Raw genomic sequence first — 19,774 nt, 5'->3', positions numbered from 1 at the left:
GCCCTTTGATAGATGGTGAAGGAAGATTAAAACCTAGAAACTAGGTAAGGAGCAAGTATGGCACAAAATGGGCAGCATAACATTACTCAATTTAATCTTGCAAATACAAGTGATGGGTTTCTCCTTTTATAGGCTAAGGAGGCCGTAAATGTTAAGCTAAGAGAAGATGAAATGTAAGCAAAATGAAATGTAAATGTGAAGCACATGGGCCACATGGAGCACATGGGTGCACATGGCTTCACAAAACCGTCCCTAGATTAGTGAATGCTTCTAGAAACCTTTAGCTAATCAAGGTTATCTCCTCCTTAATTCTAATGTGCAGAAAAATAAACATTTGTCCACATGGCTATGCTATTTACACCCCAATTAAAGCTAAACTACACTTGATGGGCCTTCACGGAATATGTGCTAGTATGCCACTCTCCCATTCATAGCTTGATCCAAGTCTTCTTGTCCTAGACGCTCCTAGCTTGGCCTTCTTGTCCTAGACGCTCCTAGCTTGGTCATAGACGTTCCTAGCTTGATCTTAGACGCTCCTAGCTTGGTCTCAGACGCTCCTAGCTTGCTCTTAGACGCTCTTGACTTGGCTCTTGCCTTTCATGGAAGGTTGTGCTTGGCCCTCTTCCATCATCCCCTCCCTCTTGAAAAGGATTTTCCTCAAATCCAATGCTTTTGCTTCCTAGGGTGATGGTTGTGGCTGGATGGTGTCCATCATCTCCTCCTTCTTAAGAAGATCTATCCTCAGATCTTCAGACTTGATCTCGGATACCAGCCTCTTGCTTTGAGAACTAGGATTGCCCTCCCAGGTCAAACGTGTACCTACGGAAATTATCAAATAAAACAGAGGTGTCAGTTTGAAAATTAAGTTCACTAAGTTGCCATTTTTGTTTTTCTTTTGTATTTGGAAACTTTTTACAATATTTCTTTTTTGAGTGTTGTATGTGTTCTCTAATCATCTTATGCATTTTAAAATTTTCAATTGTGGTTACTTTCTCCTTAGGCTCAAATCCTATAGGAGATGGTGACATCTCAAAAGAAGGAAGATGATTTAGCCCACTACAACCTCAAAGGTAGAAATATAAGTAGTTTTGTGAACTACTTTATGGTGTGCATGCTCATCTCTAGAGTTGTGTTTGTCTTTTATGTTTACTCTAGGCATAGTAGAAAGAGCTAGATTTTCAAATGTATTTTGACCATGCCTTTGAGGATGATAAGAATTTAAAGTGTACAACTTAGTTGCAAGTTTTCCAAAGAGAATCCTCAAATCATGGTTTGCGAAATTTGGAGCTCTATCCAACACTATGCTAGAGGATAAACCATGAAGATGTAGCACTTCTCTAGAGAAGAGTTTATCCATGAAAATTGAATCAAAACCTTTTGTTGTCTTAGGAAGCTCTAAAATGAAATTTGTGTCTTCCCAAGGATCATTTACAAAAGGTGAAGGAGTATAGAGTTCTTGAGACGTTGCCTTAGGTGTAGTTTGAAAACAAGAATTGTACCTAAAGTAATGTCTTTGAACTTCTTTTCTCATTGGGGACAAAACTTTTCCTTTTAAAAGCTCTAGAGTTTTATCAACTCTAATTTGGCCCATGAGTTCTCCTTCATGAAGACTTTTTCTCTTATGTGTAAAGATAGTCTCGTTGTTACAACCATTGTTTATGAAAATTTGTACACTTTGCAATGGTTGTCTCAATAAGACATGACAAGTTTCTTTAGGCACTACTTCACATAAAAAATTGTTTTGGTAGATGTTTATAGATAACTTGACATTCACTTGGTGATATCCTAGCACATATGAGAAATAATCTTTATCTATGCAAGCTTCGTTTAAAAACTATTCTTTTTTGCTTATGCTTGCAAGTGTTCCTTTACAAGAGGTAAGGCTAGGTTGTTCAACAAGAAGCATGTTTTCAAGGGTATTTTAAATGTGCTTGCCTTGCTGAATGACCTTGTGGGAAGGAACACTCTTCTCCCACGCCTTTTGTTTCACAAGGTTCTCTTGCTTTTCTATTTTTACAATTTCCTCACTCTCACTGGCTTCTTTTTCTTAGCTACTGTTCTCATCTTTGTCCCTTAAGTTCATAGATCTTTCATTGGAACATTGAGATGCTAATTGATTATTGCCAAGGTATTCTAAACATGGAATTTCTCTAGCTTGAGTGTGAGAGATATGCTTGGTTAAGTTTTGGGAAAGTTCTAGAGATGGTTCTTGTATATGTTCTTTCCCTCTATGGAACTCATCCTTGTCATAAGATACATAGTATGAACTTTGTTTTTTACTTGATTGTTTTCTCAAAATTTGTTTTTCAACTTTAATGCTAAGTTGAATCAAGTCATTTAAATCTCTATAAGGTAAAAGTTCAACTTTGTTTCTTATCTCAAGTTTGAGACCACTTCGAAACCTAGCTATGGTGGTATGGTTGTCCTCGTTAATCCTTGTACTCTCAATATATGATATCATCTTTTGCCAATATTCTTCTACAGTCATATCTTTTTGATGAAGTGTTTGGAGCTTGTCCATCAACTTCCTATTGTAATATGAGGGAATAGGGCGACATCTCAAGGCTCCCCTAAGGTCATTCAAAGATGTAATGGGAGGGTCCTTGTGGAGATGTCTCTCTCTTTTTACGGCATTCCACCAATACATAGCATCACATTGAAAACTTAAGGTATCTAAGGGTACTTTCTTTTCTTCACTCACATGGTTGTAAGCAAACAAATGCTCTACCCTCATCTCCCAATATAGATATGTTTCTACATCTTCTTTTCCATAGAAATGAGGTAGCTCTACCTTAACTTCCTTTAGGTTTTCTTGTCTCTCTTTTCAGCTCTCCTAGGGGATGGTTGATGATATTCATTTGTCCTAAGACTTTCTTCCCCAAGATAATCATGATGTTTAGAGCTACAAGCATGAGAATGTAATTTTTTTGAAAATTGAGACTTCTCATCCTTTGCTTTAGTCAATTTATTAGTTTTGGCCTCATTCTCCAATTGTTTAGATGAAATCAATTGCACAGCTTGTGAAACTTCTTTCAAAAGAGTTTTCAAAGATTTTACTTCACTTTCAATAGACTTTGCAGAATGAGAAGAAGAAGAAGACATGACTAGAGCTTTGTGTGTAGAAGTATTTTACTTTGAGAAAATTTAGGGAAGTCAAAGAAGGTAGTCTTCCAGGTAAGGGAGGTGAGTCACAATGGACTACTTAAATAGCAAGCCTTGCCTTAGCCAAAGACTATCCCTTAATGCCTTCACGCAAAGCTATCTCTTGCTAAACCACTTAAAACACAATTAAGTTGGAGAAATCAAAATTTTAATGCAAGAGAACAATGCAAACTAACTAATTAACCAAGCAAAAAATTGACAAAGCTTTAAGCAATACAAGACAATTAAAAACGTAACTATCTAAAGCAAAGAGATGCAATTAAAACAAATAACAATTGCTAAACTAGATAGTTCTACACTAGTCGGCCCTAGGTGAGGCTTCTTGGACCCTTGGATCCCTTGAAGACACACTCACCATCTAATCACGTAATTAAAGAAGTAATTAACAAAAGTTAAGTTCCAAAGGAGATAAAGGAAAACTCCCTTTGTTGATCTTTTTTTTTTTCTATTGGCACTTCCTTGGTTGTCTTTTCTTTGTTGGGCCTTCCAATGTTTGTGGTGTTTTTGGTAGGTATTTGTTTTCTGCCCTTGCCTTTGTTCCTCTTAGAATTAGGAAATTAATTCTCCAATCCAGCACCTATCAAGCAAACTAGACCTCACTCAAGTCAAATTTCCACTCAAATAAGCACCAATTGAGAATCAATCCACCACCAAAATTAGAGGCCAAAGAATTAAAGCAAGAAACAAATTAATTGGAAAAACAGTACCACACAAATGGAAATAAAATGTGACAACTAGAAAGAGTTCCAAAGAAATATTAGACAAGCAAATAAAGGTACTTAAAGAAAGGTAGGCACAAAAAATGGATCCTAAGAATAGCACTAGAATTGATTTCAAAATCAAAAACAGCACCACTGAAAAAATTGTTGTGGACCAAAGAGCGTGATTTTCCCCGATTTATGCTGAGCTGTCCTTTTAAGATTTGCTTCTGAAAATTTATATGCCAATAACTCGAGATCTCAACTAAATTCTGGCGTTGGTTTCACTCCAAACGCATGAACCATTTTTTTTTAATAAATTTTCTAAAATCAGTGTTCAGTTACGCCACCTGTAGCGCCAGATTTGCACACTGTTTTTATAATATTTATCATTTTTTTCTATTGACTTTTTTGAACTGATTCTTTTTTTGTCTTTTCTATAACACCTCAATCTTGCATAATCAAGAGTATCAGAAATTTCCTATGTGGGAAAATAATTTTCTTAAGCAAAACAGCCAGCACAGAGTTATGTAAAACAGGTGATTCTGTAAATCTGGAAAAAAAAATAGCAAGATACCAAAAGAAAAACACAATGGAATTGGTGAAAAGAAATTTGTGTAGATCTAAACACAAATATGAACTCAAGCTAAAACTAAAAAAGGCACCAAAGGATCAAAAACACAACAGATTCAAAACAAACATTTAGACCAAAATCAAGAAACAAATAAGTCAAAGAAAGTACTACTATGATTTGATGACATTTTGGAAAAACATGACTAGACAAAACACATATAGATTCAGAAATTAAAATACTCAAATGAACATAAAATGAACCAAATAAAATTGCAATAAGGACTCAAATACCTAAAATAAAAACAGCAACACAAAGTGTATTGAATCCTACCAAAAATTGCACAAAGATTGCTCAAGAACAATTGAACAAGATGCACCGATTGGAATTTTCAAACAGCACACCAATTCAAAGCAAAAATTGAAAAACAGCAAGACAATATGGAATGTAAAGAACAACACGGATTAAAGAAGAACTCAAAAAGAAAATGACCAAAAATACTCATCTTTGAAGAACTTATGCTCATGATACCAAATGATGGCATTCTCAAGAAGCTCTTCTTGGATGTTTGGTAATATGGTGCGGAAGCCTATGGATAAAATGGGCAAGGTCCTCCTAGGAGTTGTGGTGACCTTCAAGGTGCATGAAGAGTATGGAAGAAGGGAGGTTCGACCAGCCCTTTGATAGATGGTGAAGGAAGATTAAAACCTAGAAACTAGGTAAGGAGCAAGTATGACACAAAATGGGCAGCATAACATTACTCAATTTAATCTTGCAAATACATGTGATGGGTTTCTCCTTTTATAGGCTAAGGAGGTCGTAAATGTTAAGCTAAGTGAAGATGAAATGTAAGCAAAATGAAATGTAAATGTGAAGCACTTGGGCCACATGGAGCACATGGGTGCACATGGCTTCACAAAACCGTCCCTAGATTAGTGAAGGCTTCTAGAAACCTTTAGCTAATCAAGGTTATCTCCTCCTTAATTCTAATGTGCAGAAAAATAAACATTTGTCCACATGGTTATGCTATTTACACCCCAATTAAAGCTAAACTACACTTGATGGGCCTTCACGGAATATGTGCTTGTCCTAGACGCTCCTAGCTTGTCCTAGACGCTCCTAGCTTGGTCTTAGACGCTCCTAGCTTGCTCTTAGACGCTCCTAGCTTGGTCTCAGACGCTCTTAGCTTGCTCTTAGACGCTCTTGACTTGGCTCTTGCCTTTCATGGAAGGTTGTGCTTGGCCCTCTTCCATCAGGCGTTCTGCAACATACGTGATCGGGTGTCCCCCTACTGGTACTAGAACTTATGGCCTTGAAGCCACCTTTCTCTTCTCCTTGCTACTGTTCTGAACTGTCAAGGCCCGATGTCTCTCTTGGGCGATGTCTTTCCTTAGGCGATGTCTTACTTTAGGCGATGTCTTTCCTTAGGCGATGTCTCTCTTGGGCGATGCCTCAAGCGGTCGACCTGTTGACTTTTCTTCCTTGGGTCCCTCGAGGGGTCCCACCATGTGTTGACTTTGACTTCTGGTCAACGCCCGGGAACGGGACGGTACACAAGCCCCCCAGTCTTGAGCTGACACTTGTTTCAGCGAAAAGACTAAGGTCGCGCCCATTATCCACATGGCATTCTTGTCTTTACTGAACTCACACGCTTGAACTTCCTCGCCTGAACCCCCAACAGCTTCAACTGAGTTTACTGGGAAATTCGGCGATGTGCTTCTTGCGGCGATGCCAGACCACCTGATCTTTCGTTATCTAACACGGCAATGACACCAACCCGGCGACAACCGATTATGTATACTGCAGAGCGCCACTTCTACAAACGGCGACTATTTGACTTCTTGACCACCCGCCTTTCTCTTGTCCACGTCATCACACTCGATGACCTGATCAGTACACAAGCCCTCCCCAGTCTTAAGCTGTGATTTGTTCAGCGAAAAGACTAAGAGGTTGCATTTTCGACGACCTACGTGGCTTTAACTTATCTGTTGTGCGATCACCTGATAACTTGGTTGGTTTTCACTCAACCCAATTAACTTAGCACAACTGACGTTTAATTTTTGGAAATCGACTTAACTTGAACAAACGGGGAATAATATTTGACACCGAATCACTTACTAAGCAATAGGCGTGGGTCATTCTTAGTATATGAAATCTCGCTTGCCTGATCTGCTAAGCAGTAGGCGTGACATGTGTATTTCTAGGTTACTGCCTAAAACTTTGCTGACCTGGTTCTCGCCGTGTAATCTCCTTTCTATTTCAATCTCAAAGCCTTAGGCTTTCGGCGATACCATTTTCTTTTTAACTGAAACATCTTTGCTTGACCGGAAGAGAGCTGGCTTTCGGATCTCCCTCTACCATCCCTGAGTTTTTAACCTTATATAGCTTAAATTATTGTTCCCTCATCTGGGGGTAGAGCCGCCTTTCGGATCCTTCTCCACCTCCCTGAGTTTTAGAACAATGATTTGGGTGGTGAGGTGTCCTCTGCGAACCTTCCCCAGCCATCCTTACTAGGTCAATATTGATGTTTCACTCAAGGGAAAAGGCGTCTTCTACCAACCTTCCTTTCCCATACTTGAGATCGTTAACACCCCTGACTTTTCAGTTTCATCTTGCCTGAACTCAATCGAGGGTTAGAAGGTGATGGCATTCTCATGGAGCTGTTCTTCGATGTTGTGAAAAATGGTGCGGAAGCTATGGATTGAGATGTGCAAGATCCTCCTAGGAGCTATGGTGATCTTGAAGGTGCATAATGTGTATGGAAGAAGGGAGGTTCGGCTAGCCCTATGGTAGGTGATGAAGATGAAGATTAGGTCCTAGAAACTAGGCAAAAGCAATGTATGGCACAATGTGGGCAGCATAACATTACTCTCATTAATCTTGCCAAATACAAGTGATGGACTTCTCCTTTTATAGGCTAAGGAGGCCGTAAATCCTAAGCTAAGAGAAGATGAAATGCTACCTAAATGAAATGGAAATTACTCCACATGGAGCACATGGGCACATGGCCGGCCATGTGAGGCAATGTTCTAAAATGTGCACAAAATCTAGGGTAAATCACATATAAGACAAGTTTATGCTTTCTAACACTACACTAACTACTAAGCCACCCCTAATGGGCCTCCATGTAGCATGTATAAGTTTTTATCCCTCCAATCCGTTGCTTGACCCATTTGTGCGTGAAGGTGCTTGGTCATGGACCTAGTGATAGGTCCTAGACGGTCTAGGCTTCCTCCTAGATGCTCCTTTTGTAGCCGCCCCTCATCTTGTGCTAGACGCTCTCCTCTTGAGTCTAGACGCTCTCCTCTTGAGTCTAGACGCTCCCCACATGGGTCTAGATGGTCTAGTTTTGGAACTTGGCTTTCATAGTGTGGTGAGCTTGGCCCTCCTCCATCAGAAGGACTTTCTCTGGTGCCTCAACTTGCCCAGGGGTTACATCTCCTCTTCCCTGGATGCACTGAGGGCTTGCAGTCTTGCCTCAATTTGCTTACGCAAAGAGGTCTTGTAATCTATTCATGCCTGAACTCGCTCAAGGCGAGGAGGACTTTCTCTGGTGCCTCAACTTGCCCAGGGGTTACATCTCCTCTTCCCCTGAATGCACTGAGGACTTTCAAACTTGCCTCAACTTGCTTAAGCAAAGAGGTCTTGTAATCTGTTCTTGCCTGAACTCGCTCAATGCGAGGAGGACTTAGAAAACTTTATACTTGTGCCTCCGATCGCCAGGTGGCGATGAGGACTTAAAACTTAACTTTCACCTCCGATTGCCAAGTGGCGATGAGGGTTTAAAACTTTATGCTTTCAAACTTTGCACTGAATGCATGCAATCTGGATTCGCCGTTGCCTTGAAACTACACAAAGGCGATAAAGTCTCTTTCCAAAAACTTAAAAAACGATGAGCATGCTGTACCGTCCCGTCCCCGGGCGTTGACCAAAGTCAAAGTCAACGTCGGGGCCAAGGTCAACATATGGTGGGACCACACGAAGGGCCCCAAAGAAAGGAAGTCAACAGAGTGACTACATAAGGCGCCGCCAAGGCAAGGCGTCGCCAAGGAAGGGCGTTGCTAAAAAATGAAGCATTTTTTTACAGTTCAATGTATCCTTTTGTACAGTTCAATCAATCAGAAATGAAGCATTTTTTTCAATCTTTTTCTTTGGTCTCAAGCATAACACAAATTGTGATGAATTCAATGAAATACATGCTAGAAAATAAGGAAACTATGTAGTCCTTACCCAACAAATGGAGGAAAAGCACATTCCAATGTACAACCATGGCACTAAAACACCAGATATATCACTGATTTCATAAGAGAGTAGAGATCCAGGAAGCCTTGCAAAGTTATTTAAATTCCAGCCAGACTTTATGTACTGTTCATGTGAATCAGAACCTAGTTGACTAGATTTACTAGGGAAACCACTCCTAAAAATCCCAGTTTCCAGATCAGCTCCATAAAGCACCTGGAAGTGATAGAAAATTAAATGTAAGCAGAGCAGCATATAATAAGGGCAACAAATAGCTAATAGTTTCGTGCAGCAGAAAATTATTGAGGTTCTACATAATGTGACCTCAATTTCTTCAGTTCGACTCTCGATCATCCGCCAATATTCACCTTCAATGCTCTCCACAGAAGGCTCTGAGGTACCATTTAAAATTGTTGTATTAGCACCCAAATGAGATACATTCTCATTTTTTCTGAAGTATTGGAGCTTAAAATCTTCTGCATATCTCTGGAATGTTTCCAAGGTAAATTCTGGACCAGGTTCAAACCCAAACCTTTCCACTTCACAAGACCCTGTATTGGGTCCTCTTCTAGTGCCATTATCCACCCTCATTCTGGTGCATCTTCTCCTTTTCCTCTTCATATTACTTTGAACCCTTGACTTTTTCTCATTGAATCATGATTCTGAAGTTTGACAATCCTCTGTACACGTGTAGAAAAATTAATAAAAAGAATAAAAGAAACGACAGTAGACGAACTAAGGAGTCGGCATAAAATCATAATCTGCACACCCAGGCCAACACAAAAAAAAATGGATTTTATTAAACTTACTTTGATAAGAAGAGTACTTATGATGTGAAAGACGTGGAGTTTGTGGGTTCTCTGAACTTCCACTGCAAAGTAGCTGGAAATCACATCAACAGAAGCTAGTTCAAGGTGCCGGTAACTTCATAAATTGCTAGAATACATCAATCTGAAATAAGTCACAATAAACAAATAGAGTCAGCTCAGATAAGGAATCATCATGCAAGACAGTATCTTGACTTTCAATACATCATTTCCTATTTAGTCAAAATTGTTATCCTCGTTCATCTCAGACTAAAGCTCTAACTATTTTCAATAATGCTATTGCCATTCGTCCAACAGAATGGTAGATCTGAAAGCAAAGGCATATCAAAACTTCAATATGTTCTTTTTTATTAATATTCTTGTTGAATTGAATAGTAATAATTGACAAACGAAGGACAAAGCTTAATTTAAGAGGGTGCATCATCTACATGCAAGTGACAACCAGCATTCTTGATCTCTTTCTCACTTATCCCTCATTTAATACTTATATTTACTCTTTCTCATAACCAAATCCCTAGTTCACTACATTTCAATAGCCAAATCATGAGATAATTTTTTTAAAAAAAAATCAATGATCACTGACAGGATCCTAGATATAACCTAAAAGATCCTATAAAATAAAGAACCTTCACAAACCATGGCTACCGTTACCTGAACTTAACAATACAGATGCATAACAGAGCAAAGCAAACATCATCATAAACTCACTGCAACAACATTATTTGCAAATATTAAATGAACAGACACGAATCAAAAGTTAATAATTAATAGTAATTAATAAATAAAAACTTAGTCAATTTTACTATAATCAAGCGATTTTGTATTGATTAACTCTAATCCTTAGAGGAAACAAAAGACCACATCCTATCAGGAGTTACCTATACGAAATCTTGGAGGAATTGCGATTTTCTATTGTACGGTTGAATACGTGGAAAATCTTGGAGGACAGTGAAAGGGGCGAGAGTGAGGGTTAGGTTTAGGGCGCGCGAGAGTGAGAAGACAGAGAAGGGAAGAGTGAGTGAAGGCGAGAGTGAAGAGCGACAGTGAAGGGAAGAGTGTTTCACGAAGTAGTTCGTGAAGAGATGGTTTTGTTCGTGAAGAGTTTGTAGAGAGAAGGAAGAGTCACGTTTAGTTCATTTTTCTAAGGAGTGAAAGGAGATTTTTTTAAAAAAAATTGAGTAATGTGGAAAGGTATGAAGCACCATTTCCAATATCTGATAGCTGAAATAAATAGTTTTAAATTAATGATTTTCAATGTTTATAATTATAAAATAAAAGAAACCAATAAATATTTAAATATATTAAATATTGCAACTTCAAGACACTAAAACGTATAAATATAATACCATTTTCGAAGTTCTTAACATTCAAAGTACAAACAAAAGCCTAAATTACGTATTACATTGGCCGAAGTTTTAACAATACAAAATAATATTGAAATTGATAAGTTTCCATCTAGAAACACAAATATGACAAATACTTCACATTGATTATTAATTTCTTTAAGAGTAATCAACATGATATCTAGCCTTTTTTATTAACCCATTATGAACTCTGGTTTTTTGCAGATTTTCCTGTCCTTTGAACAATATTTTAAGCCTTGCTTTGTAGTTTATTTTATTCGGACCAAACTAAAGTCCTGTCTTCAAATTAGTTTTCTAATCGGACTAGCTAATCCCTATCTTCAAAATACAGATTAATAAAACTTAAATTAACAATGTGATTAGGATAGTGATTATTTTATTTCACCAAAACATGAATCCCACCTATAGTGCATTTTATTGACTATCTTCTTATTCTATACTGTTTGATCAGCTCCTTTCTAGAAACAATAGAATACCTATAAATTTCAACCACAAGGAAAGAAAACACGAACCTGAATATATTGCATTGGACTTGAACCAAGTAGAATAAATTGTCCTCCTAACTCCAATGTTAGATATATTGCATGTCTAATAAGATGAACATCTTTTTGTGAAACCAATCTTGTTATACAACCAACCTATCAAAGAAGAGAATAGAAAATTTGAATTAATAAAGATTTTCAATTATAATAATAAGACATGAACTATTAATAACTTAAAATATCAAGAAAAAGAACACTGATTCTCCATATGCATGAAAGATGAGCAAGTTAGGTTATTTTCAAAAAAATCTCAAACTGTAGCATTTTAAATACTAATTCAACACACAAATATGCTAATGGCTTATGATATAAACATTGTGCAGAGAGCACTCGTTCAAAACGTAGTCTGTGCAACAAATATAATTATTCAAACAATATATAAGATATGACATGCGTAAGGTACATATCCACATATTGTAAAAATTCGTAAAACATAATATGAACTTACTTCTGGACATCAGTAAAAACAAAATAAAAAATTTAAGTAATCGGCTTCATAGAATAGTATCAATGTCATTCATATAGAGGAATGATTTCTATCTGTGGTTCATCAAGGGACCATTTTTACTTGTTTCTTCTTTCTATATATTGCACACTTCTATATCTCATATGGGTACTGGATATTCATAACTTGATTTAAAGTCCAGTATACTTGGCTAATATTTATGTTGAAGTATCCAAAGAGCACTGGCATCAAATACAAATACACAGCACAAATTAAAGTATTGGTGGTTCATAGAAATCACATGATGCCAGAATAAACTTTCAGCACATCGAATTAGTACCTATGCCTGGTTAACAGGTATATCTTGATCTTAGACAAAGTCAATATAAAAATATCACAAACAATATTTTAGTACTTTTGATGGGTCAAATTCCTTAAATTGGACTAAAGCAACAAACTGATCATTCTATCTCATCAGGATCCATCAAGGTAAGCCACTTCAGTATATTCCAAAGACTTTAATGGTGAATAGGTTATAAATTAATAAGAACCTAAATCCTAAACATATATGAAAGAAAATGTGCAATCTAGCTTATCTCATACAAAATACTGAAAGCATATCTACCCCACAATAAGATGCAACGAAACAAGATTCTTGATATGACAACATCAGTATCAAGCATTTAAACCTTGCATATTGGGCGTTGTGGATCTCGGAGATTAACAAGCCAGTTGTCACTTTTCAAGTCAAAGTGTACAATGTTTTTTCCATGTAGGTACTCCATGCCAAAGGCCATGTCCATTGCAATCAAAAGTTGCTTGCGCTTGTAAGGAATCCTAATATGATAACAACAGCATCAAGCATTTATCAATAGGGAAACATATTAATCAGGGCAATGCAAAGTAACTGATAAACAAAAATGAGCATATACAGGGAACATGCCCACGAGTAGCATGAAAAATATACATGCCTTACTAGCAAGTATAAGCACAAGTAAATTAAAAGAAATCAGAAACCTGACATATTTCAATCAGTTTCATTAACTCTTGATTTTTGTTTTGCAGATCATCAACCAAGGATGCTTCTGCCAAAGCAATCTGAACTCTTATCTCAGCCTCAAGAAGTCCAGCCTCCTTTGATTTGGTTAGCAGATCTAGTGCTCTGTTGTCATCCTGCAGCTTTGCCACCTAAAAAAAATAGCAACAAGGATAAACAATTTAGACTTGATTCTGATCATTAAATGAGACATCCATGGGACATCAAATAGCTAAATTAACTACCATCCAATCCCAGCTAAAAATCAATTCAATGCATAACATAGTAATCCAAATGTACCTCCATCCTAGCGAGCTTCAACTCTGCCTCCAGGGGCACAATAATAGCATCAATAGGAGGCATTTCATCATCTTTCTGTGTAGCATGAACTCTTCGAAGCGTGGCTTCTGCAGCGAATTGTGCAGCCAGTGCTGCCCCCTTCTCTTCATTGATTGTTTTTATTTCAAGGTTCTGTCAAACATATTACTAGCATTAAGTTGTATGGAAATAATGGTTATTAAGAAGTGAAGAAAAAAATCCAATGAGGTAATAACTAGTGTAACTACTAGTACTACCTTACTTTCCAGAAGAACTTCAGCAGCTTTTAGCTTTTCACCCACCTTGTTCATAACAATGCAATTGAAGCAGCATATATGAAGCATAATACAAAGCAAAACAGTAGTATAAATTCAGCAACCCAAAAATAAATAGCCGCACCACCATCTCAGCTTGTTCTTGACAACCCAGTATTAGATTAACATGGTTCAAGAAACACCATCAATTTCCTAAATACAACCTCGAAAAAGTTAACAGGTTTCCCCCTTTTTTCTCCTTGTTTCCTATCTCGCTTTGTGGTGTGATAGACAAGAGCAATATCGATGAGATATACTTGTCTGCAAAAGCTGATATCCTCTGTGGACGCATGCCATGAATAAAATCAGGCAAGCAACTAAAGAACTCATTTGGTTTACTCTAATGGGCATATCTTGTGCTCTAAACTTGGCTTTTGCTTTAATAATATTCTTTTAGCTTTTTTAAAAACAAAAAATTGAACTAGATGCCTACAGAACCCAATATATATTTATAATGCCATATCTAATCTATATTCCCATTGATAATATGAATACACTTCAAAACATAGTGTATGCAGCCACATTTAAGGCATGGACAGATAAACAAAAGTGGCAGCCATATCCATGTCAAACTTGTAGTTCAAGAACAATGATGTAAAGTTAGAAAATCAATTTTGATCAGGGCATGATCAAATACTAGTTTGTTACACAGTTTTTTCAAATTACCTCTTTGGTCGGCTTCAATCTTCTTCATAATCCATCACTCCACCAGGTTCAGAGCAGATCTCCTCATGCCTCTGAAGTCGATGTCGGCCTACTTACAGTGTGTAACTTCTGCTACGAAGTAAGTGAGACACGTCGACCAATATATTCCAACCATAAAGAACAACAGGCAATTATGTATATAATTAAGGCAATACTTCTACATTATCTAACACAATATAAAACTCAATATGAGAGTGCATGCTTCATCATAAATGGAGTCTTCAGAGACAATGTCACTCTTACAAAGCCCATTTGATGACAAAGTGATTGAGATATTCCTTTTCATTTTCCATTTTCTCATCATTGTTCATTCTTTTACATAAATGGTAGATAAAAAGAGAACAAAAGAAAGCTATCACTGGTATTTGGTGGCACAATGTTTCTAAAAAATCATTATGTATCCTCCTCATCTACTGAATATGCAGTATCCTTTAGCTACAGCTATAATCTAATTAGGTACATTTACTTGTTCTTCAATATTCATTGATGCTCCTAGCTAGTACAAGATTACGAAGAATGCAAGTAATGTGAAGATTCACTATTCTGATGAATGTCTCCATGCTCAACACCTCCACAAGCACTAACAACTGTTGTATGGATATAATCATCCACCACTAAACCTTCAGCTTGCATTCTGTGCACGAGCTTCAGAGCCTCTCTAGCATGTCCATTCCATGCATAAGCCAAGATCATGGATTCCCAAGAAACCAAATTCCTCTCTGGCATGTTGTCAAAAACTTGAAAAGCATCAGCAACATATCCGCATTTTGAATACATGTATATTAAAGCACTGTTCACAAATACATTAGCCGAGGCAGGAGACTTGCTTGCATAGGAATGAATTAACTTTCCAAGCATTGGAGCTTCTAGTTCTGCACAAGCTTTCAAGGCTGATGAGTAAGTATAGGAATTAGGCAACACGCCATCTTCCATCATTTCTTGCAAAAACTCCAGAGCCTCAAGTTCAAGCCCAAGTCTGGCACAACCAGAGATAATGGCAGTCCAAGAAACAACATCCCTAAATGGCATGTGCTGGAGCACCTTGAAAGCATAAGAGTATTCTTTACACTTGCAATAGAACCATACCAAAGTGCTTCCTATGTACATGTTCGTATGGATAATACGTTTGATTATCTGTGCATGAACCTCTCTTCCAATTAGCAAAGCTTTAATTGTGCCACAAGCCATCAAGACACTTAAAACTGTCAATTTATTAACATGCATTCTTTTACTCTCCATTGATCGAAACAAGTTTACGGCCTCTTTACCAAACCCATTTCGAGCATATCCTGATATAATACATGTCCAAGTAGCTGTATTTCTAATTCTCATTCTATCAAACACGTCTTTAGAATCCTTCATCAATCCACATTTTGCATACATATCAACTAGGGAAGTTCCTATAAAAACATCACTCTTACAAATATTCTTTATTATGGCACCATGAAGTTGTGTTCCAAATTTCAATGCTTTATTCTTTCCACAAGCCTTTAGTGCACTACATATAGTATATTCATTAGGAAAGAACCCTTCACCTAGCATTTGTGACAACAATAACATAGCTTCATACCCAAACCCTTGTTGGGAACAGGCAGTGATCATAGTTGTCCAACATATTACATCTCGCTCTGCCATACAATCAAATGCCCGAAATGCACTTGATATATCTCCACATTGTGCATAGAAATGAACAACTGCATTGTCCACAATTAAATTCCTCCATCTGCTTTTCAAAATGCGAGCATGGATTTGTTTCCCCAGCTTTAAATTCACTCTTTTACCACACAAATTCATGATACAAACAAACATCTTACTGTTGGCTGGAACCCCATGTTTAACAGAATCTTGAAATAACTTAAAAGCCTCATCATCCAAGTTACATTTTAAATATCCATCAATGATAGCAGTCCATGTAACCGTATTCTTTCTTGGCATTCCATCAAACACACGACGAGCCCGAACCAACTCAACCAATCTTAAATAACTACAAATCAAATTATTATCAACATAAGTATTTGAATGTCTAAAACATTTCAAGACAATTGCATGTACCCTTCCGACTTCTTCCACATTATAACACAATTGTAGCCAATGAGCTACTAATTCTGGATTGAAGCATTGATTTTTCTCACCTATGTTGTCTATCTTCCAGCAGGAAGCATCCGAGGGAGACTTCATAATATCTTGGAAGTTCAATTCTGCAGCATTTAGTGCTTCAATGCTTTCAATTGTACTGTCGTAAACTTTTACAGCAGCCAAGCACATGTTCCAAAGCTTTGCAAAATCTTGTTACATAAACATGGTGAAAAAGTACCAGATTAGTTGAATAGGCAAGTTTGAACTATAAATTGACTCATTTCTTCAATATATAACATGTCAAGTGCTATAAGATCCCTACCTTGCAAGGACATAAAAATCCCTAAGCATATTATCACAGTTTATCCTAGATTAAGGTTATGCCAGACAAATACTAACTGAACAATGCGTTATAAAAGAACTTTTGGAGAGATGAGAATGAAAATATAATATGATTCTGTGGATGAATTTGATTATATAAGGCACCAACACTAACTTTATTGATAATAAAGTATTTGAAAACTCTGAACTAAAGGGATATCATTCAGTTCTGTGGCTGACCAAACCAAATACTTAAAAGCAAAATATACTCTTATAAGAATTCAAAGCATTTAGTCTCACCATTTTGTGTTTCAATATTGTCGACAGAAGATTCAGCTATGGTATGAAGATGCATAAAGAATTCTTTTGTGAAATCTCTACGACTCCTTGAAACAATTTCACTAATTTCAGATGGATTGTCTTTGATCATTAGGATAAGTTCATTGTGTCTCTGCAACTCTTCATCTATCTGAAGAAGAGGAGTATTGAATAAATGTGTGAATGACATAAATAACAATTTAAAGGAATGGTATAATATTTAGACATACAACGTTTCCATTAATGACATTTTTGTTATAGGGGTGGGGGTAAAAGGTAAGATAGAACTGTGCCAGACCGATTTTAATTAGTAACCAATATCACGATGACATAGTGATGGGTATAATTTTCAATATCAAATAAGCAATGAAAGACCTCTTTAAGCTTCTTTCCAAGCCATAGCAGTTTGTTCTTCAGCACTGGATTGTCTATGGTATCTGCTTTATCCCGACAGTGTCTAAAGAAATGGGACCTAATATTGCTCCACTTCTTGTTTAAAATTAAAAACTTTCTCCAATCGGTCTCATGCAACATGAAAGACTCGATTAGCTTGTCACAATCTCTAAAGATCATTTCATAGTTATCCAAGAACCCCATGCCATCATCATCATCACAATAACTATCACCACAAGAGGCACCAGTGCATGAAAACCCTTTACTGATGGGATTCAGCACTGCCCTTGTTTCACGTGCAGTGGCTGGAAAGTAATGTTGCTGATCTGCTAGATCAAGGAACAAGTTACCATAATTAGCATAACAGGACTTAGGATCCTCTCATGAAACGAACCATCAATTCAAGTGAGATAAATACAATACAATTATGTTGTAAATACACTATCACAGTGGGTTACAACTTTCAAGACTTGCTACTTATTATATTAAAAAGGGTAAACTATTTATTTAGTCCTTATGACTTTAGTTACTACACATGGACGAAAGTTAAGCTTTGGTTCCTGGTGTTGATATCAAACAAGTTACAAGCTAACAATTTTTTCTTTTTGGCAGAGATAAACCGTTTTAATATCAAACAAGTTTCAAATATCAAAATATTTGGCCACTCAATATTTAAAGTAGTTTTGCCAACTATTGCCTTAGAAAAGCAAATAATGCTCTGCTCATTTCCATGCTTGCCATGGTGTTCACGGAGTACAAGACTTTTGTATTTGGGATGTTTTCTCCCATCTTTTAGACTCAATCCTTCTCTAGTAATCTTTTGGTCATTTTTTTTCATTGAACAAAAACTAAGAAATCAAAGAAGAGTTTAAAAAACATAACATTTAATGTTACCAATACATCTCAACTGGGAAAAGCTACAATTTATTGACTCTTTAATCACATCAAAACATTTAAAAAAAAAGAAAACAAAACAAAAATCAATCTGGGTCTTCCCCATTGTTTTGTTTGTTAAGTGGAACAAGTCACTGACACTGAAGATAAACAAAAAAAATAAGGAACTCCATATGCTGATTTTACCTTCTAAGTTCTATCCCAACAACAATATATAACATATAACGCAGAAACAAAGAAAAAAAGGTGATAGGGTGACAAAAAGTGGAGTTGAAAAGTAAAGACTGACCTTTGGAAGCAAAAGTGGAGCATGGAAGACGAAGTGAATTTGCAATGAACAAGGAGAAGGGTGAGGTTAAATCTTGAGTGGGTTTGTGAGTGTGAAATCTCGGTTGAAGGGAAGAAGAGGAATGGAGAATTGCGGTCCGTAATGGTAACTCCATGGGTCAAAGTATAAAAAGAGATTGTGAGGTTTTGTGGTGGAAGAGTTCTGAATTCTGACCCAGTGGTGGTGAAGCAAAATCAAAACTAAAAATGAAAATAAAAGGCATGTGGATGAAACATGAAAGAAGTTGAAAAATATCTGAAAGAATGGATTGATACTGTGGGAAGTGAAGTATCTAAAGAGGCAAGGGAATGAACAGAGTTCAGTGAGGGATAAGGGGTCTAATTCCTAGAACCATCTTTCAGACAAGCAACATAAAATTGGTTTATTTAAAAAAAAAATTCAAAATTTGGATTTTAATTTTTGTATAAGTACTTTTAAATCAATTTATCTAAACAAGCTCAATTTTTATTAAGTTTTAATCTATAATAAGACGTGGTAAATGCATTTTATTTAATGTATTTAAATTATTTAATAGTAAATATTGAATAATTTTGTATTTGACATATACCAAATTTTTGTTTTAATGTTTGTTATTTGATTAGCAATCAAACAAAATATCTTTATTTAATATTTCAAATTGTTCTCATTATCTTTTTTATAATTGTTTGTTTTTATTATTATTTATTAAATTTGTTCATATTTATAAAGAGTAAAAAAATTATAAATAATTAACTATTGTTTATATATATATATATATATATATATATATATATATATATATATTTAATGCTTTGTTTTAAGAGATGGAATTTTGAAGGAGATGAAATTATGAATTTGAGATGAAAGAGAAAAAAAGAAAAAAAACAATAAAAAATATTTATGAAAATTTATGAGTAATGTGTGATTGATAAAAAACTAATCAAATTATAATATTATAATTTTTTCAAATTGTTAAAATTATTTTAAAATAAAATATAATAAGTTATTTATACATATAAATCCTATCTGGTTAAAACATTATTCCTGTTACAATTTGTAAACTTAATTGAAATAAAATACCAATTATTTAACATTGTGAATATAAATAAAATAAAATTTGAATAAAATAAATTTAGGGTGAATATTTAATTTAGTAAAATGGTTTTTAACATTTGTTTTTTAATAAAATGGCAGAAAAAGTTCGGAGGTGTCTTTTTTTTTTAAATCTGTTTTATATTTCATAG

At 36.0% G+C, this 19,774-nt stretch overlaps 1 protein-coding gene across 11 annotated transcripts; it reads right to left on the bottom strand.

Moving 5' to 3' along the window:
* Positions 1-237: 237 nt before the first annotated feature.
* On the bottom strand, positions 238-18,911 carry LOC137818273 (pentatricopeptide repeat-containing protein At4g18520, chloroplastic). Of its 11 annotated transcripts, none has more exons than XM_090296464.1 (14): positions 18,513-18,911; positions 17,312-17,655; positions 16,919-17,087; positions 16,354-16,506; positions 14,183-14,290; positions 13,460-13,504; positions 13,185-13,355; positions 12,866-13,036; positions 12,538-12,685; positions 11,374-11,499; positions 9,480-9,621; positions 8,995-9,350; positions 8,662-8,886; positions 238-3,751 (listed from the first exon to the last, which is right to left on the bottom strand). In XM_090296464.1, exons 1-5 carry the CDS (start codon positions 18,664-18,666, stop codon positions 14,271-14,273), a joined length of 840 nt encoding a protein of 279 aa, XP_090152590.1. In that variant the 5' UTR covers positions 18,667-18,911; the 3' UTR covers positions 238-3,751; positions 8,662-8,886; positions 8,995-9,350; positions 9,480-9,621; positions 11,374-11,499; positions 12,538-12,685; positions 12,866-13,036; positions 13,185-13,355; positions 13,460-13,504; positions 14,183-14,270. The 11 variants fall into 11 exon arrangements, with proteins under 11 accessions (XP_090152590.1, XP_068477684.2, XP_090152584.1 ...); XM_068621583.2 differs by having other exon boundaries at positions 17,312-17,658; positions 18,513-18,845; XM_090296458.1 differs by having other exon boundaries at positions 14,183-16,506; positions 17,312-17,658.
* Between the last annotated feature and the right edge of the window lie 863 nt (positions 18,912-19,774).

This window comes from Phaseolus vulgaris, chromosome 10 (genome assembly GCF_051622355.1).
Source record: "Phaseolus vulgaris cultivar YP4 chromosome 10, ASM5162235v1, whole genome shotgun sequence".
NCBI lineage: Eukaryota > Viridiplantae > Streptophyta > Magnoliopsida > Fabales > Fabaceae > Phaseolus > Phaseolus vulgaris.
The sequence above is the reverse complement of the archived record's forward strand: the minus strand, read 5'-3'. Positions and strand labels throughout refer to the sequence as shown.